Source organism: Eretmochelys imbricata, chromosome 1 (genome assembly GCF_965152235.1).
Source record: "Eretmochelys imbricata isolate rEreImb1 chromosome 1, rEreImb1.hap1, whole genome shotgun sequence".
Lineage (NCBI taxonomy): Eukaryota > Metazoa > Chordata > Testudines > Cheloniidae > Eretmochelys > Eretmochelys imbricata.
Genome location: NC_135572.1, coordinates 248,558,582 through 248,582,862, shown reverse-complemented (window position 1 = coordinate 248,582,862; position 24,281 = coordinate 248,558,582). Strand labels below are relative to the sequence as shown.

Below are 24,281 nucleotides of genomic sequence, written 5' to 3'. Positions count from 1 at the left end.
TTTTAAACCCTGCTGCCTATTAATTTCATTTGGTGACCCCTAGTTCTTGTGTTATAAGAAGTAGTAAACAACACTTCCTTATCTACTTTCTCTATACCAGTCATGATTTTATAGACCTCAATCATATCTCCCCTTAGCTGTTTTTTTTCCAAGCTAAAAAGTCCCAGTCTTATTAATCTCTGCTCATACGGAAGCCGTTCCATACCCCTAATCATTTTTGTTGCCCTTTTCTGAACCTTTTCCTATTCCAATATATCTTTTTTGAGATGGGGCGACCACATCTGCACACAGTATTCAAGATGTGGGCATACCATGGATTTATATAGAGGTAACATGATATTTTCTGTCCGATTATCTATCCCTTTCTTAATTTTTCCCAGCATTCTGTTTGCTTTTTTGACTGCTGCTGCACATTAAGTGGATGTTTTCAGTGAACTATCCACAATGACTGCAAGATCTCTTTCTTGAGTGGTAACAGGTAATTTAGACCCCATCATTTTATATGTATAGTTGGGATTATGCTTTTCTATATGCATTACTTTGCATTTATCAACATTAAATTTCATCTGCCATTTTGTTGCCCAGTCACCCAATTTTGAGAGATCTTTTTGTAGCTCTTTGCAGTCTGCCTGAGTCTTAACTATCTTTAGTAATTTTGTATCATCGGCAAATTTTGCCACCTCACTGTTTACCTCTTTTTCCAGATCATTTATTAATATGTTGAATAGGACTGATCCCAGAACAGACCCCTGGGGGACACCACTATTTACCTCTCTCCATTCTGAAAACTGACCATTTATACCTACCCTTTGTTTCCTATCTTTTAACCAGTTACCAATCCATGAGAGCACCTTCTCTCTTATCCCATGGCAGCTTACTTTGCATAAGAGCCTTTGGTGAGGGACCTTGTCAAAGGCTTTCTGAAAATCTAATTGCACTAGATCCACTGGATCCCCTTAGTCCGCATGCTTGTTGACCCCCTCAAAGAATTCTAGTAGATGGGTGAGGCATAATACCCTTTACTAAAACCATGCTGACTCTTCCTCAACAAATTATGTTCATCTATATGTCTGACAATATTGCTACTCTGAAACCTTCTTTATAAAAGTTTCAACCAGTTTGCCAGGTACTGAAGTCAGGTTTACAGGCCTGTAATTGCCAGGATCAACTCTGGAGCCCTTTTTAAAAATTGGCGTCACATTAACTATCCTCCAGTCATCTGGTACAGAAGCTGCTTTAAATGATAGGTTACAGACTACAGTTAGCAGTTCTGCAATTTCACATTCGAGTTCCATCAGAACTCTTGGGTAAATACCATTTGGTCCTGGTGACTTATTGCTGTTTAATTTATCAATTTGTTCCAAAACCTCCTCTAATGATACCTCAATCTGGGACAGTTCCTCAGATCCGTCACCTGAAAAGAATGGCTCAGGTTTGGGAATCTCTTTCACATCCTCAGCCATGAAGACCGATGCAAAGAATTCATTTAGTTTCTCCGCAATGGCTTTATCATCCTTGAGTGCTCCTTTAGCACCTCGATCGTCCAGTGGCCCCACTGGTTGTTTAGCAGGCTTCCTGCTTGTGATGTACTGTAAAAAAAAATTGCCATTATTTTTTGAGTCTTTGGCTAACTGTTCCTCAAATTCTTTTTTGGCCTTCCTAACTGTATTTTTACATTTCATTTGCCAGTGTTTATGCTCCTTTCTATTTTCCTCACTAGGATTTAACTTCCACTTTTTAAAGGATGCCTTTTTGCCTCTCACTGCTTCTTTTACTTCGTTGTTTAGCCACAATGGCTCTTTTTTGGTTCTCTTACTATGTTTTTAAATTTGGGGTATACATTTAAGTTGAGCCTCTATTATGTTGTCTTTAAAAAGTTTCCATGCAGCTTGCAGAGATTTCACTTTTGGCACCGTATCCTTTAATTTCTGTTTAACTAACCTCCTCATTTTTGTGTAGTTCCCCTTTTTGAAATTAAATTCTACAGTTTTGGGCCTCTGTGGTCTTTTTCCTGCCACAGGGATATTAAATTTAATTATATTATGGTCACTATTACCAAGCAGTCCAGCTATATTCACCTCTTGGACCAGATTCTGTGCTCCACTTAGGACTAGCCCCACCTTTAATGATCTGGTAAAGAGGATGAACAGTGAGATGGAAAATTTTGCAGTAGACACATTATGTGGGTTATTCAAGACTAGAGAAGACTGGGAGTAACTTCATAGGATCCTAATAAAGCTAAATGAATGGGCAACATGAGTTCAGATATAATTCATAGTTGACAAATGCAAGGTAATGCACATTGGAAAGAATAATTTGAACTACTTATGTAGATTGTTGGATTCTGAATTAACGGTAATTACTCAGGAGCAAGACTTGGCATCATTGTGGACAGTTTAATGAAACTGCTGTGAAGTATGCAGCAGCAGTCAAAAAAGTAAACAAGATGTTAGGAAAGACTGGGGTAGGAAATAATATTGCAAATGTAATTATGTCCTTATGTAAATCAATAATGCATTCTCTACTGGAATACTGTGTTCAGTTCTGCTAACCCCCATCTCAAAAAAGAAGATGTCCAGAGACAGATGACAGAAATTATTAGGTGTATAGAAATACTTGCATGTGAGGGCAGATTGTTGCGATTGAGACCGATTGCTATAGAGAGGGGACATGCTAGAGGGGTGCACAATAATGAATGGTCTTGAGAAGGTAAACTGGGTGCTCCTATTTACACTTCCTCAGAATACAAGAACAAGGGCACATTTAATGAAACGAAATGCAACAAATTTAAAACTGATCAAAGGAAATACTGTTTTTAGCCAACATATAATTTACCTGTGGAATTCACAAGGTGTCATTGGAACAAAGAGGTAAGTAAGGTTAAAAAATGATCGGATGCTTATATGTATCCATAAGTACATTAGATAGGAATTAAAAAATTAGGAATTTAAATCCTCATGCTTCAAAGCATAAGCCAATCATTAACGTGTGGAGCCCCAATTTAGCAAAGCATTTGAACATATCCTTAAATCCATCCCTAGTCAGCAAAGCATTTAAGTACATGCATAAGTATTTTGTTGAACTGGGACCAGAGTTAAGAAGAACCTTCCTGTATGAGCAGGTTCTTTCATAATTGCCTATTATGCCATTTCTGTCAAGTTCCTGTGAAGCTTCTCATATTGGCAATTGTCAGGAACAGACTACTAGACCATATGGACTGCTGGTTTGGTCTAGTATGACAATTCCTGTGTTACAGACACGAACTAATCCTAAAGAGATCCATATCCAGTCTTCCTCGACTGAAGGAAAGTTATTGCTGTGAATGAATTTAAGGAGAGAGGAGGCATAAACCTGTAAAAATATAGACAGTCCTCTTTAAGTGGGGGATGAAAACCTATATATCCAAACAACCCATTCTTCACAATGCTTCTGGGATGCTTTTTTTTCAGCACTATGGTCAGAGCTGTCCCTTCAAACAAGCCATGAATATCCTCAACATGCTCTTCACGGGCCTCTTCACCGTCGAGATGGTTCTGAAACTAATTGCCTTCAAACCCAAGGTAGGTGTTGTAGATTGGGAATTTCTCTTCCTGTGTGTGGTGGAAGTGAAGAGAAAATATGTAATAACCCTACCCCACCCCCGCAGTCACCACCCAGTAGCTAAACTGGGCAGTTACTCTCTGGATTGGAGTCTCACCCTGTGTTTGGAAGAGCTTTTCTCAGGTAGAGAGTAGACACGTAAAAAGAGCAGTGTCTTTTAGGAGAGGAAGATCCTGCTCCTTCGTTATTATGAAGTCATGGTAGTTACTCTACAGTTAAGGCTACTGCCTGATTTCCATATTGAATGCTGGTCTAATGCTCTCTCTAACTTTCCCAAAACAAATTTTATAGCCTGAAACATCTCCTGATTAGTCCCCAGGCCACAAAAGAAAAGTGAAGTTAATCAAATATGATTCATTTTGATTTATGGTACTTGGAAATTTTTCTTTGGGTTTTGGAAAAAATATTCTAATTGATCTACTCACAGGTCAGTTATCAGTCTGCTCATCAAAATGGCTGGCAAATTGGGCTTGTACCCTAGTGCTTTGTGAGGATTACAGCACAGAGCTGGTTTGGATAATTTAATAATTTATTGTCAATGTTGGAAACCCCATCAGTTCCTGTCTCCAGGGATTATTACGTTCACAGGAGCTACACATTCCACTAACATAATTATACCAGAAACAAAGTTGTAATTTACAAGCTCTTCCAGCTAACCCAACACACAGCTCTTAAATTAACTGAGGCCTTCATCTTTTTAGTGTAGCTTCAGCTACATTTCATGAAGTCTCAATATGGCATTAACAAAGGTGACAGTCTCCTCCATGTCCAACAACCAAGCTTGTCTATTATATTGAAAGTTAAAGCACCACCTTTCACCAACCTGTCATCCTTCTTCCCCTCAGCAGTGCACTAACTTTCTGCTTAAACTCCACTCAAACCAATATCTCTTTCCAGCATCATCTCTATGTTGGTTCTTCTCCTTCCTACCCCAGCACCTCTAGCCCCTCTCTTACCTTTTTCTATAAGGCCTTTTAAAAGGTAGGGAATGAGGAAAGTCACAGTCTCTGCCCTCAGCCAGCCCAGAATCTCTCTCCCTTCTCCCATCATCCTCTTATAGGTAGCACTCATGAAGGTCACAAGTTTCATGGGTTATGTTCAAAATCTTGGTACTTTTGAGAGATCTCAAATGTAGTGCTTGTGAAAATTACAAGCATCACTGGCTGTACCAGCAGAGCTTGTAACTTTCAGTAGGCAGTAGGCTTACAAGTTTGTGACTTTGCCACATATGCTACCGTAGAAATTCTTCTAAGTCCAACACTTTGTAAAAACCTTATATACATATTATATGTGTAGGAACATACATCATGCATTTAGTAGCATTCTTCTGCTTAGATCCTGCTTTGTTACACTCTTCAAGCTTTGCTATGGGCTCTGATCACTGTGAGTTTAAAAATAACCTGAGAATATTTCTGAACTAAAACTTCCCTGTGACCTAATTAAAGATGAGACTATATGGCATATCTTTTTAACACTCTTTAACACATACTAGAACATCAGGGTTTTAATAAAGAGTCTTGAAAGCCAGGACATTCTCAGTTAAGGTCCCAGCATCAACCATAACTCTGCCCCTACCCATGCTGAAAGAACAGCCAGCTACAGGAATACACCATATTAAAGATAGAAACTAAAAATGCCTGAGCGCCAAAAATAGCCCCAACACTTCATTTAATTTTAGAGGAGGTCAGACTAGACAATCACAGTGGTCCCTTCTGGCCTTGAAATCGATGAACTAATATCTTCAAAGGGGAAAAAACAGTAAAACAGGGCATTTGTCCCCAAAAAATGAGGGTGGGGAGAATGAATCTATGGAAATTGCTAATACAGCTAAAAGCCTGCCTTAAGCAGCATATTAATGCTGATTTATATTCTGTACAAGTGCAGTGATTTTGTAAATCTTGGAACATCAAATGTGTTCTGCAATGTAACTCCCAGTTGCCCTCCTTATCACAAAGGTGTGACCTTCAAGCATGTAGAAGTGCCATCATGCACTGCTCCATCTTGATTCAAACTGCCTGCCAAAGAAGGATACCACCTACTTCTGGAAGGCCTCTTGGATCAAGGTGGACCACTGCATGATGGGATCTGAAGTCACTATCTCTATGGGCCATGCATTACAGCTATACTGTGCTGCTCTATTTTATCTATGTAAATTGGGCACAGACTTCCAGCTGTGAGAAAGATGGTGGTGCAGCCCTCAGCTACGTGGGGGCTGGGCACCCACTACCATGAATGGTATAAAAAATGGACTGCAAATGGGTAGTTATCCCTAAGTTATCTGAACAATCTGAGAGATGGAGAGCTTTAAGATACAGTCACCCGCCTCTCCCACTGAAACATCCCAAGTTCCCCAGCAGAAGCTAAAGAGGGGATTTTAAGTGCCATTAAGTTTTCCCAAGTATGAATGACTAGCTTAAATGCTTATGGGGTCTCTGTTGTAGATGTAATTGGCTGCCGTTTCCAGAGCAGTAAAGCCCAAACCAATCTTTGATTAAGCTGTTTTGATGTTATGCCTAAAGCCCAGTCTTTTCAGGCTGAGGAGTTTCTGAAAGTGATGGAGCAGTCACTCCTTTATGACTGACTGCAGAGGAGCAGGAGACGTAGATGAGGACCTGAAGGTATCATGCTCTCACCTGAGCAACAACAGGAAAGGCTTTTAGGAGAGGACAATGCAGGAGAAGTGAATGTGAGAGAAGCAGCAGCAGGCCTGTCACAGAACTAAAGCTAGGGAGTTTGCTCTAGGGAGCACACCACTTTCTACAGCTGCTGGTATTTCTGAACCCAGCAAGAGGCACCATATAGGTAATGTAACTACTGCTGGATGTTGGGAAGTTGTCACATACCTACTCCTCTCCCAGCCACTCCCTAAAGGATAGTTGGAAAGGAATGGCCCCAGTATCTCCCAGTAGTTATAGCTAATCGCAGTATCTCCCAGGAGGGGTCCCAGCAGGAACTGTTGAAGGAGCAGTTACTGTGTGGATCACACAGCTGCTCATGCCTTTTCACAAAAGAATAACTGAAGAGAATGAGATAGGTGCTGTGGCCATCAGGGAGCTCACCATCACTGTGGTCCCAGCGTCTCCCTGCAGGAGTCACTGTAGGGAGTGTGCACAAGTGGCCATGGAGAAGTATAGAGCTAATGCAATCCCAGTCTCTCCCAGCATGAGTACCATAGGCAATGGGGTAGTAGTGCTGGCTGAGGGGAGTTTACAGCTACTCCTATCACAGCTGTTTCTCGCTGGCATTTCTGTGAATAATAATGAAAGACATATCATGGCTCTTTCTGATTCTGTATGTATTTTTCATTATGTCCACAGACCTCTAGCATTATTTATCTCTTGGCCCCTGTTTTCTTGAGGCAATGTGCCCTGCTCATTCAGCTCTCTTGATAGCATAATGGAAAGGAAAAAAACCCAAGAAGGAATCAGTTCCATAAGCACTAATTGTGAGCACAGGCTCACCCTGGCATTGGGAATTTACTTGTATAATCCAGTGCTGGAGCTACTTCTTGCATTAGAGTAAGGATTCAGTAATCAAGAGGCTATTCTCTGGGCTGGGGAACTACATTTAGTCCAGGATCTGGGTCCTCCTCCGAGTACTATTCCATGCTCTGTAAACAGTATTTGAAGGTGGTAGAAAAACAAGAGGTTTCATAACTAAACACAGCCCTGGCACTGGGAATGCTTGGCCTTTGCAGCGAATCTGTACGTCGCCCTTCTGTGAGCAGCGCTATCTCTTTAGTTAGCCTCTGTGAGGGCAGGGCAGTCTCTGTCATTTATGCCCAGTGGTGGGGACAGTGCAGTCTTTTAGCTGACACCACTTAGTAGGAGCAATACTGTCTCAAGCCCATGTCTTTAGGCTTGCAATGTTTTTCTGGAGGAGAGGCACAGATCTCTCAGGTTTTATCAGTGTAAGGCAAACAGCCCATCAGCAACTAACCTACTCCAGGCATAGAGAGGGAATGAGAAGTAAAGAATTTGCTAATAATCAGAAAGAGATTTGGGATGATTAGGGCTGCTGATAAGGAACACATCCACTGTGGTCCTTGCATCTCCGTGCAGAGTATTAACCTGCTGCTCTGAAATAAGACTCCCAAATGGACCTTGAGTGTTTGTAATGGCCAAGTCCCATAAACTGATTCAAGATTAGTTACTCTGAACAGGCAGGCAGTTTAAAGAGATGTTCTTGAGGCTTGGGAAACAGGGGGTTCTGGTGTTTGTGTTTCTAATTTTTAAAAAGCTCCAGTCACTCTGCTGAGCTTTTTGTGATGGTGCTTCCAGGGTTTTCTCTTTAGAACTCAGAGTCCAGTCTGAAATTTGTACACACATTTGTGCCCCCTGCCCACAACACACCCATAATCTGCCTGGGCAGACATGGCATGAAATACAAGGGAACAATTTAATTGCTAGTGCAGTCAGGGACATAAACTAGTTCTTTCGCCCTTTACACCAGTAGATCTCAAAGTGCTTTACAAAGGAGATCAGTATCATGGTCTCCATTTTACAGATGGGGCAACTGAGGCCCAGAGAGGTGAAGTGACTGGCTCAAGGTTATCCAGCAGGATAAAAGCAGAGCAGGGAATTGAACCTAGGTGTCCTGAATTTTAGTCCGTGCTCCCACCACTAGGCCACATTGTCTTCTATAAAGAGACTAGTAGTAACTTCAGTGGACTTTTTCCTACTTATGCCACCAATGATATTAGCCATGATCAGTAGCCCAATAGGTGTCTTTAGCTAGAGAAATCCAGAACTGAGATGGGCTTGAGTCAGATCCCCAAATGCAAACACCCCAAAGCTTTGTGGCAGTTCAGATCCAGCTAGAAACTCAGAGATGGATCATTGGCTCTATAATGGGCAAAACTGAAGGCCTGAATGCGAACATGCACATATTCATGAACTTTGGGAAAACGGGACTCTGGAAACAAACTTTCCAGCTCTAACCTGTCTCTAGTCTACAGTAGAATTGTATGAGTAAAAAGCCTGATAAACAACCAAACAAATCTGCCACTCGTTAGAAATGTTGTCCCTTGGAGAAGTAAAAATCCATACATCCATATGTTCCCCTACACTCATGTCCTAAGCCACAGTCATGGGGTGCATCAGCTGCACATCACCCTCATTGTTGAAGCTCCTACTTGTTTCATAACCTTATGCCAGAAGATATCATCACTGCTAAACAATGGTACTGGTGGACGGTTTGTTATTTTGGCGTTTCAACATTAAGACTGGACTCTCAAGAACAGGAGTACTCTCCTTTCCAGAGAGGAAGGTTCATTTACTGGAGCTGTCTTCTCTCCCTGTTTCATGAAAAGAACACATTTTTTATAACTCATACAGGTAGAGAAAAAGGATAAAGAGTCAAATTAGTCTCTGCTTTAACTCTGTTGGCTTCATTAGCATTTCAGGGAATGAATACAGGGATGAATTTTCCCCCGTGAATCCTGTAACTGTTCAGAGCCATCGGGAAATGGTTTCTTTAATTGCTGAGCCTTTCATACTGTGCTTGTCTTCTCAGAAAATGTTCATTATACCCTCCCAGAACCATTTGTTGAGTCAGAAATAGGATCCTAGAAAACTGAATTTCTACTACCACTCTCTTCCTGGCACTAAATCAGGTGGTACTTCAATGGAACTACTCACATGAATAAAGCGAGGCATATGTTTAAGTACCTTGCTGAATCTTGGCCCATGTGAAGAAGGGGAATACTGGGGATTTGTCTCAAGGAATCATAGATATTAGAGATGTAAATGATCATACAGTCCATTCCCCTTGCTGTCCAGTGTAGCAGCCAAAACTTCTCTCTCCTTGATGGTTACAAGTAGGTGACTGTCATGTCCCCCATAAATCCTCATATAGCCAAGGCAGGCATATTTGGATATTCTAATTTTTTCCTTCTAAGGTCATTATGTCAGGCCCATTGCTGCTTTTCTCTGAGTTCCCTCCCTTTGTTGACATCTTTTTGGTATAGAGGTGTCCAGAACTGTATGCATTACAGTAAATGAGTTTTGCATTCGGTGCAGGATGTCCACTCCACAGGCAGTTCCAGGAAGGATTGTGACTTTCTCTACACAAAGGAGTCCTGACTACCAGTCCATCCCTCAATTCACTAGAGAACCCTCCCATTCTCAGCCCTAATTGATGCATGCTTCCACATTTATTAATAGATCTACTTTCTCTCTAGTATCTCTTTTTCTCTGGGTATATTTGGCTATCTTTATTCCACCTTTAAGCCCTTCACTTAGCATTAATCATACATTTGATGCTCTTATATTTCCTTTCACGCCTGCAAACTGACTCATCTGTTTTGGTTCCCTCCTGACTACTCCATTTCAATTCCTTTTTTTACACTCAGCTTTTTGGAGTGTCTTTTGCTAAGCCACATTGGCTGCTTCTTATTCCTTGCATTCTACTTTTTCAGAGAGATCACAATCTGTTGTGCCTTGGTTATGACATATTTTAGCATGCTCCAGCCTTTGTTCATGCTACACCATCCCATTGCACCATTCTCATGCAGTTTCTTAATTTTTGAAATCTATCATTCTTTGTATTGCTGCATTCTTGTCGTCTTAGAAATATCTATCATAGGCTGTTGAACAGGCATCAAACACCAGAAGATTTGAGCCCCTCTGGCATATCAAGGACTCTGGCACACGTGGGAGGATCAGATTAAGGACCTTTCTACACTAATGCAGCCATGTCAGGAAACCTGGCTGCAACCAGGCTGTCTCCAGCCCAGTTACAAATATTGTTCCAATTTGTAATGTAGACTGGATTTCAGCTGTGGTCCAAGGATTTAACCAGTTGTTAAACACAGTTAAGGTCCAACCCACACACAATAACTAGGAACCATATATTTGTTGTAACCAGGTTCCTTGAGATGCAGTGCCATGGATTTATAGCATAGAGGGGGTATTAGCTCAGGGCTGGATTATCCGTGAGATTCAGGAATAGAGCATCCAGATACCATGAGACTCCTGAGTGCAGGCTACCCAAAGACTTTGCCTAGGCTGTTCTGGTTGTTAAAAGGCTCAAACGCTGTGATTTCTTTCTGCACTGGACTTGAGGCAGCCAGGATAGACATCAGGCTGATTCCTCTCATCAGCCTCTGTTTCATCCTTTCTGCTGTGCAGGAGACAACAAACTAGAGGACACTGAGCTAAAAGAGGTATTGGCTAACTGGCTCACCCACTCAGCTGCAACAGAAAGGGCATTCTGCCCCCTTCCTTTAATATCTTAGTGATTGGGAGCAGGGGCCTGAAAAGGGAAAGAGAGGGAGGAGGGGTAAGAAAAAAAAAGATATGAGGGGCCATAAGGAGAGGGAAAAGATAATGAACTTCCTTTGAGGATGAAAGTTGGACAAGAGACACTGGAACATGAGGAGAGCAAGGAAGGACCAAACAATGGGATGTGAGGACCAAAGAAAGTGAGAGAACAGAGAGACCGTGTATGAGGGGAAGGAGAGGAATAACAACAGAGAATTGGGTTTCAGGGAAAGGGAAAGAAACAAAAGCTGGAGAGGAAATACTGTGTATAAACAATGGGCAGGGGCGAGGAGAGAGAATTTTTAAAGGAAGAGAAAATACAAGACACAGAAAGAGGAAAACATTAACAAAATGGACAAGGAGACGACTAACCAGAAAAGTGGAAAGGAAAAGAGAGAGAAGTACAGAGTGGGGTAGAATGAAAGAGTGAGATGGAAAGAGAAAAATAAAGAAGGGAAAGAAAAACAGAGGGAAATGGAAATAAAAACCAAGGAAGGAGGCATATAACTTTTAGGGTAATAAATCCTATTTTATTTATGCTTCTACATGTTACTGAAGTTCCCTGGCAGGGGTTGCACCTCCTGTGTCAGAAGGGCATTGGTTTCTCATTCACAAAGTCTCCTGAGGTGCTGTTCTGTGGGGATTGGAACTGGGTGAATAATTAATACTCGATGCATTTCACCTCTTTTTGTGAGGATTAGAGGTGAAACTCACCCATGGTGCAGGGGTTTGATGCAAAATCCTCATCACCATGTGAGCCATACAGAAGAGACACATACACCCCCTGCACACCACAAAACTGACCTGCACATCAGCTTGAGGGCAGTTTGGAGGTGGGAGGCCTATAGGCATGTCGGCCCTGGGTGAGAGGAGTGAATCTGTGATAGATAAATTACCATTATCCTCATTGCAAAGAGGGGAAGCTGAGGCACAGAGAGGTTAAAGCCAAAGTCAGTAAGGTGGTTAAATACAAGGGCAATTTAAATATATGCCTAACCCCATTGACAGCAATGGGCTTTTTCATGAGTGTAAAATTATGCATGTGCTTAAGTACTTTGATGAATCAGGCCTAAGTGATTAGCCCAAGGTCACATAGCACATCTGTGGCAAAGGCAAGCAAAAAACCTGAATCTCCCAATAGCCATTCCTGGGCTTTAGCCATAAGACTGTCTTTCCCTTTTACAATAGACTTTGCATTTGCAATTACCTGTTTGCCAGGGATTAGAAGTGCAATGCAGAGATGTTGTGAGGGTATTTGAATATGTAGCCACTGGTGTGGCAGGGGGAATGACCCTCTTTTCTAGTTCAGTTATGCAGAATTGAATACTAACGTGTGTCTTCCTGTATGTCTGAACAGTACCTAGCACATCTGGGCTGCTACCGTAATGTAAATAAGTAAGTAATTAATAATTAGATCTATACATAAAGGATCAGATATAAAGAATCAGGTACATGGGGTAGAGGGCCCTTCAATAGACTTGCTCTGTCCATTGCACCCCCTACACGTAGTCATTAATTACATCTGCCTCCGGCTGGTAGGGGACAAAGGTAATTAAACATTCCTGTGCTTAGCAAAACATTAGGACTGCTTCCTCCATGCACGTCTGCGAGGAGGGGCATAGAAGGGCAGGGAGGAGAGGCCATGAGCCCATGTCCCCTCCTCACTGGCCTGAGAAGTTGATTAGATGGGCAGCAGGTTTCACCCTGCATGCCTGGGGAGCCTTGGAAAGATGGAGTCCAGGTGGAGGAAGAAAGCAGAAATGGGATTAGGGAGGGATTGTGCCTCCTATAACAGTATTCCCCACAGTTCCGCCAGGTTGGTGTGGATCCACCCCACCCCAAACATGAGTCAGTGGCTAAATGCCATTCATGCACAGAGCACATGTGAAAGGGTTTGTTGCAGGACAAGCACCAAGGTGGCTGTTGTTGTTTATTATGGGCCCTCAGACAGATACCATTGTGACTCTGTTCCATAAAGCCTATTAGATGAAGGGGTCATCTGAAGAAAGGGAAACCGCATTCCTTTTATTTAGAGTGCAGGCTCATTAGGTTGAAAAATACATTTGAAATAGACAAAAGCCCACTGAACAACAAACTCTCCAATACAGAGTAATGTAACAAACTACACAGCAGGGGACTCAGGAACAGGATTGCTCTGCTAACATCTTTCAGACTACAGGCCTCAACACAGCAAATAGTGGATCTAGTCCCTTATGCAAACATCAAAGGAATCTTCATTGGTGCTTCCTTTAGATTTCAATGAGTTTTTAAGTCAAAGATGACTGTATGATCTGCAAACCATAAATCCCATTTGTTGTTGAACCTACTGTACCAGTTGTGGGACACTGATCATTAGCAGAAATTTAAAGGAGAGGAAAGCAGGCAATGTAGTTACATTTCACAGATATAGGAGGCAGCTACCGCAGCCAAACAAATTGTGCAATGTGAAAAGTATTCATCGGATAAATGAAATAGAGGGAATTGGATTGATAACAGGACACAAAGCCTTACACAGATTTCTAGGTCATTGGTTCCAATTGAGCCCTGGTCAGCCGGGATCAAAATTCTTTACTCTGAACACTAGTCGACATCCTGTATGAAATGAGCTATTTTCCTAGTGGATGGGGTCCATGTCACATAAAAAAGCAGCACAATTGGTCCCAATTGCTCTCTTTGTTGGCAGTCCCAGTGGAGAGACCAAGAATTGAATGAACATGGAGAATGAACTCCCTTTGCCCTTAGAAGTGTTCCCCACTTTGTCATGGTGGAAGCACACTGGTGAGAGATACGGAGGATGTTTGCTCTGCCACTGCCCCGGTGCTTATAGGATAGAGGACATCCTCCTTCTGGGATTGACAGTCCAACACCTTTCAACAACACAAAATGTATCCTGTACTCTTTATTATTAATCATATGTAACTGTTCTAATTTTCTCCAGCAAGGGCTGTGCAGTGTGATTAGCCAACCTCCTGGAGGACTGATAGGTAATCTGGTAGGCAAGATAAATACAAAGATGCTGAATAGGAGCTTCGTTAAGGAGGGACCTTTTCCTTCACAGTAGACGTACCCAGGGAATTTGCATATTTCTGCAACATTATGACAGATTTATTTCCAGTCTGGCACTTGAGGGTTTTAATGTCATTATGAGTGATCAAAAATAATGATATAACTACACAATGCAGCGGTGTGGGAAGCACAGTATTAGCTATTACTCTTTATTAATATAGAAAATTATTAACGCTGTGTTAAAAGCACAGTGGGATGGTGCACTGGGGTCTCATTCACAATGGTGCCTGCAGCAACAGCAGCTGCACTGAAAAGGAACAATATCAGGGAAAAGTAACTTGTTCTCACCCACAGAAGGGAAATCCCAAACTTCTGTCACCTCAGACAGGCTCATACAAAATGGTCAAAAGTTCTCACAGGTTCTCTTCATTTAGCAACAACGCCAAATAACAGGGTAAAGCAAGGCCCCATCTACAGTACTTTATATCCCGTTAGGAAATGATATGTCAGAGGCTGTGTTGCCTAGGAATAAGGCACGAGACCTGATGGCCAAGAGACCTGATTTCTATCCCCCACTCCGCCACTGGCCAGATTGTGCAGATTCTTTACTGCTCTGTGCTTTTCAGTTTCCCCAAGTGTAAAATGGGCATAGTGATGCTGACCCTCCTTTATAATACACTTTGAGATCGATGCATAAGAGCGAGTATTGGTGATGGTCTTATTCTATAGATGGAAAAACTATACTCTCTGTAAAATGAGGGCCTTTTTGAAAAATACAGAGAGAAAACTACAGTAAACCAAACAGTCTAAAAACATATGATGTATCTCTCAGGACTGTCACTTGAGTGTAGAGTTGTTCCAGTGGGCCACCTTACCTCTGTACCAGCCATGCCAAACAAGATGTCCAGCTCCATCTCATGGCACCTACATGAACAGAGTCTGTATCCCCTCCTAAGACATCTCTCACTGATTCTGGATGCTTTCCAGTCTGTTACCACTTCCTAATTCATCCTCCACCAAAATAAGGATAAAAAATTCTTCATTTCCAGAGATGTGCAGGCAGAAGCCTCCACTCACAAATCCACCATTGCATCCCACTTGTCATTGTATTTAAAGAACATGGGATCTGTTTCAGAAAGAGGGAAGTGAAGCTGATTTTTTTTTTAAAGCAAAGCATTTGCTCCTGTTGTCAGGTACAAGTGGCTATGGAAAGCTGGACTACTAGAGTCCTGGAAGCATCAGTTGTAAAGGTCAATGATTGGTCGCTGTGTCCTTACCTGTTGCTAGAAATGTATCTGCTCATAGTTGTTTTTTGCAGGGGACAGCTTCCTTTGGGTCATGCTCCCTTCCCTAAAAAGAGGGAACTTCTTTTATATCCTCTTTTGCCAGAGGATGTTGTGAAGGCCAAGACTATAACAGGGTTCAAAAAAGAACTAGATAAATTCATGGAAGATAGGTCCATCAATGGCTCTTTGCTAGGATGGGCAGGGATGGTGTCCCTAGCCTCTGTTTGCCAGAAGCTGAGAATGGGCAACAGGGGATGGATCACTTGATGATTACCTGTTCTGTTCATTCCCTCTGGGGCATCTGGCATTGGCCACTGTCGGAAGACAGGATACTGGGCTAGATGGACCTGTGGTCTGACCCAGTATGGCCATTCTTATGTTCTCTTATGTTCTTATAGCAAAGTCCAGCTTTTTGTTCTTTCCTCCTCCTGTGCTGGTGTCTTGGTGCATTCTCTCTCATACTTATTTGCCGGATCATGACAGAACCTGTTAATTGTAGCCTTTGGGGAGTCCACCAATGTAGAAACCTGTACTTTCTCCCTAATGCGACATGATAGCAAATTGCACATGGTTATCAATATACAGAATGTGATATGTTCAGGCATAGCTAGCCATCACAGCCATTTTTCAGTCTTTCCATCAAGTCAGTGTTCTAACTGGAGTGTAAGGTTTCCTGTGGGTTACATCCTCCTACTATGACCACGGGGTATTCATGATGATGTTATTCTTGGAAAGAGCCCATGGCTCTTTACAGAGCTTCACTGGATCGAAAGGGTTCCACCTGAATGAAGGTCAAGAAGCTGATTTCATTGTTCCAGGGTACCAGCAATGGAGATAGGGGAGCATTCCATTCCTATTCTTGTGTTCATGTTTTTATGTCAGGGAGGCCTGAAACATAGGTGCGTGCAGGCTCTTGCCATTCCTTATCCTCCTTTCCCACAAAACTAAGAAGAATCCAAGCCAACAGCAACAACAGTTTTCCAGGAGGGTTTCATCTAGTGACAGTCATTTTTCAGAGTCATTATTTTCCATCCCTTCCCACTGTGCAGCCTGAAAGATATTCCTGCCTCTACTAGGAGGCGCTTTCGCTGCTGGGTGCCACCTCCAGAGATACAGGGAATCGCCTCTGCCGTGCTTCTAACCTGATCTATGGCACAGGCACCCTGAGGTCACACATTGAATTTCAGACCTCACACATGACTGAGTGCTTATATACCACAATGACAGCTACCTAGAAAAATGAAGAAACTAAAGATATGAAACCAACTGCACTATCATCCAGGTGGGAAAGGACCTATCTGATTATTTGCAAGCGAACATAGTGCTGGGCAATATGAACTGGAGTGTAAGATCTGGAAATGGAAGTCCTTTAGCCACAAAACATATACAATACAGACTGTTGCAGGGCAGGCATCCTCAACATTGCCCTTACTCCTGATCTGGAGACACCTCCTCTAAGGAAAAAGAGTAGTTCAGATTCTATAAGTATTTTCTTTCTTCTAAGACTGCCAGCCAGGAGGCCAGTTAGTGCCAGTTGGGGTGAAGATTTTCCATGTGTGTGCATAAGAGAGAGATGGGGACTCTTGTCCACTAGGAACAAAACAGAGACCAGTAACCCATTTTAGATACTGCACCTTGTCAAACAGTAATCAGAGGATAATAATTTTTGGTCACTGATAATCTGAGCCAGATTCAGCCAGAGACCTAGAAATGAACGTATCTGTGTTCTATTACCAATCACAGAGCCATCCAGCCCCTGCAACATCTTTGATTCTGACATGCTAAGGACAATATGTCTGGGCAGTCCATTAAATCCCAGGAGAAAACCACCCATCTGCTTTCGGTAGCTTCCTAATGTGGGAAATATGAGAGCTCATGAATCAGAAGTGAGGCTGAAGTGTAAAATAAAGATATCCAGGTTATTAAAAATGAGTCCTACCCTAAAATGAAGGGGCTGCTTTCTTGTTAAATAAGCAAAGAACAGCACCATGTTCCTTTAAAAACAATTGGATTTTTGGAACTGACTCAGAAGTTGAAGAACTTGTCTCCTTTGACTGTTTATAGCTTTGATGGAGTACAGGATTTGTGTGGTTCCCTGCAGGAATGACTCATTACGACAAGCAGTAGGTGAATTGCAATGACTCTGTCTCTCAAAATTAATCCATCAATGAGTGAGAGCTGATAGTATGCAAATAGGTGCTGTTTTCTTATAGTCTGTCATGATCTGCAAGCAGCTGCATCCTCCAGTTTATTTCTTCTCTTCTAGGCACTGCTAATTTCCATGATTGCTGTTATGGCTAAATGGCATCTTAACATAATTTGCATTATCTCCAGTTGTTACTGTAGCTTTGTAATATTCTGCAGAATACATGTGATTCTCTCAGATATGCCGGTGAGACTGTGTGCCAAGATTCAAATGATGGAATATATGATTCAGTTTAAATTTCTTCATAAAGAGATGCCCCCTTGCCTTGCCACTTTCCAGAGAAGGCTCTTTCAGTAAAAGCCCAGAGGTGAACCACACAACTCCAAGTGGCCTGCAAGAGTTTCAAAAATGTATTCCCATGTTGAACATGAAGGTACTGTGCTAGTACCAGATTGTGGCTTTGCAGATCATCAGCAAAGTCTGAGTTGCTGTCCATTCCAATCAAACAACTTTTGCTCTCCTAAGAAACCACATTCCTTATCAGGAAGTCATCCTTGAACCAGCCCCTATCCCTCCCTCCCATAAACTCCCTCTTCCAACAGACACCTGGCTTAAGACTAATGTTTCTTTCCATTGTCTAGACGTGCAGATTTATTTCAGGTACTCTGAGACCAGGTCATCCTGTCAGTATTCTTTCCTGTTAGTTCCCCCATCTTCTCTCTCTCTCTCTTTCCCCCTCCCTTTTTATATCTTTCCCATTTTTCTGCAGTATTGTAGCAGCTTCTTCCATTGGGGACCATCCGACCTACATTCAGATCCCACCCAATAGAAACACTGAGGCTTTGCTGCACCCTTTAGCTACATATGTTTTACAGTGGAAGAGACTAGTTAATTTTTGCAAACCTTGTAGTAAGAGTGCATTGAGCACCTGTGGCTAAGCAAAGAAATATCTGCACATCAGTTAGCACAGAGATGACCCTGTACTCCTAACCCAGCTGAGATCACTATTCAGCACCCCACCCCCTTTTCCCCTCAGGAATTCTGTGCATGGGATAGCCTGGTTTGTGCTAGAACTGTCCCGCACAGTTCCTTATTTTGAGTGCCAAGTGACTATGAGCTCAGACCTTCAGACAGGCTCTCGTGGGCAAATTTCTCTGCTGTTAACAAGACTTCCCAACTACTGTACTTAGGAGTATTTTCACAGAATGTAAAAGCCATGGTCTGCAGAGATCACAGTGGCTCCATTAGTATTGAAACAAACCGCAGTATCTTGTTAGCTGAACTCAACAGCCAAGAAATCTAAAGATGATTGGCATATTCATTCTGAAGTGATACAGTGTCTGCTCCCCTGCACAAATGAGATTCCGCTCCAGTCAGTCACTGCATATGTATGATCAACTTGTCATTACTTAATTGATCCTGGGGTGATTTGCTATCAGTTCCTTTTTGGGGGGAGTGCAGAGAGGGGCAGAAAATGTATGTGTTTTATTGTAATGATGGGTACTTCATGCTCATGAGTAACCAATCTGGCCTCCCCCCACACAAGCTCCATAGATACTATGTACTCCAAAAAATTCCCACAAGGGGGTGACTGCAATTCCTCAGTAAATCCCAGGAGAGTTCAGCACAGTGGTATGTAACTCTATGGCTGAAGACAGGGTGAGCGTCTCCCTTTAAGGGTAAATTATGGTATTGCACTCTAAATTCCTCTATTGCAAAAATAAACAGTGCCTTCAGTTCACTTCCCCCTCCTTCCCTGGGGGAAAAAAATCAAAACTTTCTGGTGGGAAAAATAGTTTGGAACTGCTACCTCTTTATTTGACTGAAAGCTCCTTCCTTAGTCAGCTTGCCTTTCATCATCCACCCTGATTCTCTCCAACAAGGAATCTGGCTTTGAGAGGTACTTCGAGGTCATAACAAGCAAATCCCAAAGGGGTCTAATTCACTCTCAATATGTGCTTGTAACTCTTGACAAGATTACAAACTGTAATCCAAAATCAAGCAATCACATGGGCAGTTTTCAGATGATGTCTCTAAGAAGGATTGGCTTTTAAGAAAGGATTTAATTAATTTCCACCAAACAAAATATTCCTTGCACCTTATTTGAAGACTATAAGCAGCAGCGCTCTATGATTTCTTTAGACTGTATGACTATGAATAATATATTCTTGATTCAAGCCCCCCTTTTTGCTGTAGAGAGGGGTCAGGAGAGGAGTAGGGAAATGATTTTAAAATCATATTTTTGAATTCAGTTCTTAAAACATTGAACTGTTGGGTGTGGGGATGAATAAAACTGGAAGAGTATCAGTGGTTCCTCTTTATCAAACAACCCAGTGTGTGAGGAAGACTTCTTTGAGTGTACCTCACACATGGGCAACAGTGGGTCATTACCGGGTGTGACTCCTATGGAGACTAAGGTGACAAGACCATGACTCATGACTTTCAGAATGAGCCAATGGCTGACTGGGATCAGCAGAGCTGCCATTTGAGGGAAGCCATGGTTCAAAACATGGGCCCATTTTCTGACATCAGTAATTCCACTGTAAACCCCAGTAACTCCATGGAAGTAAATGAAGTGACTCCAGATTTATTTTTGGTGTAACTGACAGCAGAATCATGCCTATTAAATTCTGATGAAAAAAGGAACCTCTGCTCTGAGGGCCCGATTTTGCCTTGGGATCTAGATACACAGCTCCCTTTGGGCCACATACTGCTTGGTTATGTCAGTGCAGTGCGGTTGACTTCAGTGATGTTATGTTACTGTAACTGACAGAATTGGATCCACTGGCTTCCATGTTCATCTGAAGACAAAATTTGGCCCCAGTGGTCACCCTGATGTTACACCAATTGTGAAAATTGGCTGTTGGGCTGGGAGTCCAGATATTCATTAAAAGCAAATGGCCAACTTGGTTAGGCCCAAACTATGATCTGCTGTAAAGTTGGTATAATCTGATGGTGGCATCTCCCGTGCTTGCTTAAAAGCTGTTTAAACCATACAAAGTATCCATGGATTTAAAAGTAAACAGCTACCATTTTGGTGGGCACAGTCCCAAACAACCAAACAGGTATGAACTTTACCCCTGTTGCTGCATAAAAGCAAACTCAGAGTTCCTATTTCAAGAGCTGTCTGGAATCCCACTGAAATCCTTCATGGGACTGGTAGATGAACACAGAGAAGGAAATGGAAGGTAGACATGTTACTGGGTCTGATCCTACAGATCTTCAATATGTGAGCTCTGCCACTACCTCAGTGGGACTGTACTCATGAAGAAAGGCTGTGAGATTGGGCCCACTGTCTTCTGCTTTATTCTCTTGATTCTTCAAGTGCCCTCAGGGCTGAGGTCATGTCAGGTCACAAAGGCAAGTTCTTGGAGCTCCGTGTGATCTGTATATGTTCTTTATTTATTCAAAATGTGAGTGCCTTTACAGTTTAATCTGCCATTCTCTCCCTCCCCTTCCCCTTGGTGAACTCTAATTACACTTTTATTCCAGGTCCATCTGGTTGCTAGAAATGCTGGAGATCACTGCTGTGCTCATGCTAATGTTTGCTGTGTATTTTCTAGGCTGGATGCTGAATAATAATATTCCCTAAATTTGCTTTTGCTCCTGTTTCCTCTCCCCAAGTAGCAGACTGTGTAATATGGGATATGAAGTGGGAAATTTGCACTCACTGGGCAAATTTTTTTTAGGAGTTCAGGTTTTGAACAAACCTGTTTCATGTTTGCACACAAAAATGTCCGCTGTGTTTTTCAGAATGGGTTTTCTTTTCTTGTTTCTCTTTTCAAAATCCATTCTAACAATTCCCCTCACAGCAACTGTCCGGTGTGTACTCAGTCAGAAAGTGGGGTTTGCATGTTTGTTTGTTCTGCCCAAGGCGTGGCCCATAAATGTGAGAGTTCTCTAGTCCAGAAGAATCCATCTGGGCTGTCTTCCAGAGTTCAGAAGGGAACTCCTAGCCAGTGTCTGACCCAGATATTGGTTGTGCCCACAACAATCTCAGGTTCCCAAGCCTGGCTTTTGCAGTGCCAGTGGTGGGATTATTTTTTCTCCCCTCTTTTCTTTCTGCAATACTGTCTGGGAACTCAGGCTCACACTTTACCCATGACCTGACTTTCCAGCACTAAGAATAGCAAGCGTAGTGCAACTTAGGTTCAATATCGCTGGAAACAAGACACAGCTGGGAATCAGGGAAGTCAGATTAGTCCATCCTTCTGCAACCAAAATACGTAACAGGAGTACAGGAGTTCCTGTTTGTTTGTTCCTAAAATTGAAGAAAAGGGGGATCATATACGAAAGGGGAGCTCTTGGCAAAGTATTTTGCAAATCTTGATGAATTCTCTTAAGAGTAACTGTAAAACTTTGCTCAAGATATTAATGTGAAAAAGAGACAGACAACCAGAAGCTCAGCAGCCAGACTGAATAAGGCCTTTCTGAAAAGGATGCTGGATCCTAGCTCCCCTTACTGCCCAGGATCATTGGGGTGGATGGTAGGCAGTGGAGGCTGGTGCCACCTGAAGGTTGGTAGGCAAATTGGACACATAAAGTTGCCCTCAGCATCAATTCACAGAGTGGGTAAAATATCATAATGTACTTGACTTAAAGCAGCGAGAGCTGAGGACCCTCCACTTGGGTGTAGGGAGGCAACAGGCAGGATCTCATAAAGAGCCTGGAGTATAACACTAACATAAGACCATAAGAGCGGCCATACTGGGTCAGACCAATGGTCCATCTAGCCCAGTATCCTGTCTTCCAACAGTGGCCAATGCCAGGTGCCCCAGAGGGAATGAACAGAACAGGTAATCATCAAGTGATCCATCCTCTATCACCCATTCCCAGCTTTGGGCAAACAGACGCTCGGGACACTTAAGAGCATGATTTTGCATCTCTCTTGCTAAGAGCACCAGTCTGCCTCAATGCCTTGAAGAGAAGAGCTAAGGCACAATCAGTAGAAGCTCGTGGTGCCTTGCAAATCCACAAAGGGTGTTTGGGCAGAGAACCAAACATGATAACCAATGAGTTGTAAAAGCTCCTTCTAACCCATCTCCTGATTTTATCAGGCCCCTCTTTCTCTTTTCTTAAGAGACACCTGGTCTTTCATAGCCCCAGCACAGTCCATTACAGCCTGAATGTGGACCCAGTGGCCATTTCTCATTTGCAGCATGGGAGTGAATAGTGGCGAGAACCAAGGGTCACCATTCCTTTACCCCTCCCCCAAAAATTACGCAACCCAGGAAAACCAGAATAGCGGAAGGTGTTAGGTTACTTGGAGAAAGGTGGCTCTGACACCTGAAGGACTCAGTCCTGCAACACCTACTCACAGAGCAGTCCTTACTCAAGCAGGGAGTCCAACTGGCTTCAATGCTTACATTGGCTGGAGAAAAGGCGGCTCGCATAAGAGATGCAAGAACTGGTCTTTGGTCTCTAAACCAGTGCGCAGATTTAAGAGCAAAACTGCTTGAGGTATCAAGGCAATAATTCTAATGGTAATTTTGAACTGTTTTTGTCTGTCTAACATTCCTTTTTAATCCCCATCCTGCCTGCCCCTTCCTTATGTAGGGTTACTTTAGTGATCCTTGGAATGTTTTTGACTTCCTCATCGTAATTGGCAGCATTATAGACGTCATTCTCAGTGAAACTAATGTGAGTATTACTCTACCCTCCCCAGGATACCACCACCACCACCACCTCCTCCTCCTCCTCCTCTGTTTCCTTCTCTCTCTCTTTTTTCTGGTTTTTTTCCCCCCTCTAGTCATGCTTTTATTGAACTTGCCGTCGTCCTTCTCCTTCTCCCAGGGAAAAAAAAAGGAGGGGGAACCGCCTCCTTCTTTTTCACTTGTCATAGCACACCCCCGGCTGTGACTGGTGAAAGCGCACAGAGTTTGGGGTGTGTGTGCTTTTTTTCCCTCCAAAGGGTAGACATGCTTGAGTGTAACTTTCTGACTAACCAGGCTTTTGTTGATACCCTCCATCATGTGAAACTTTACAGAGGTTTGAGCAGCCAGTACTATAAAGTGGTAAGAGACTATTTAATATGCCCACGTAACCTCTTTCTTTTCTTATTTTTTTCTCTTCTCTCCCTCTTTCATGCTTTTTTTTGTTTTTGTTTTATTTTTGTTTTAATATTTTTTTACCTTTTTTCCTTTCTTTCTCTCTCTCTCTCTCTCTTTCTCTCTCTCTCTCTTTTCTCGGCTTCTCTGCCACATGCAGCACTATTTCTGTGATGCATGGAATACATTTGACGCCTTGATTGTTGTGGGTAGCATTGTTGATATAGCAATCACCGAGGTGAACGTAAGTAGCTGGCGTCTGTCCATGATCGTGCCTGCTCTAACATTCATTTGTCTTTCCCGGTTTTCTTTTTGTTTCTTCCCCCCACTCCTCCTTTTAAGGATTGATTTTGTTGTTTTGAAAATTTCTTTTATTTTTTGTTTTCTTTTGTTTTGACTTTTGGAACGACTTAGAGAACTTTTTGACTGTTGCATCATTTTCTTTCCCTCATAATCAGCCTGGCATGAGTAAAACTGTATAGCAGGAAAATCAATGGGAAATGTGGAGTGTAAGTGAGAGTGAGATTTGTGCCATGGGAAGTTGCAGGAGTAGTCCCAGTCCAGGACTCTCCATGGCATTGTGATACTTTCCACTCCACAGAGGTCTAAAGGCAACTCTTTCGAGGTGGAACTGTGGGAACCAAACCTAGAATCTTTTGTGTAGATGCCCCTTGGTCTTCCTCCAAAAAAATCCCAGCATCCCAGTAGCCACCGAGAAACCTGTCCCTACTTTTCCATTTTCATTTGAGATCAGGTAAACTGGGTAAAAAAAAAGTCTATTATTTTACAGGGTAGTTTCCCCCCTATGCCTTGGTTCCCCACCACTCCAAAAAAATCCATAGAAAATGTACATGGCCATGTCTCATTTGATTTCCCACTGGACACATTTACACATCACAAAATCCACCAGCACAATTGGCACTAATTAGCACCA

At 42.5% G+C, this 24,281-nt stretch overlaps 1 protein-coding gene across 2 annotated transcripts in view; it reads left to right on the top strand.

Moving 5' to 3' along the window:
* Positions 1–24,281, top strand: part of CACNA1C (calcium voltage-gated channel subunit alpha1 C) — a 709,385-nt gene that overhangs the window by 613,194 nt on the left and 71,910 nt on the right. The window contains exons 29-30 of one of the 2 annotated variants that reach the window (XM_077827237.1): positions 3,450–3,560; positions 23,508–23,591. In XM_077827237.1, coding sequence (XP_077683363.1) covers positions 3,450–3,560; positions 23,508–23,591 — 195 coding nt within the window. Of the gene's footprint in view, positions 1–3,449; positions 3,561–22,856; positions 22,941–23,507; positions 23,592–24,281 lie in introns of both variants that reach the window. The other variant, XM_077827230.1, reaches the window with a different exon arrangement.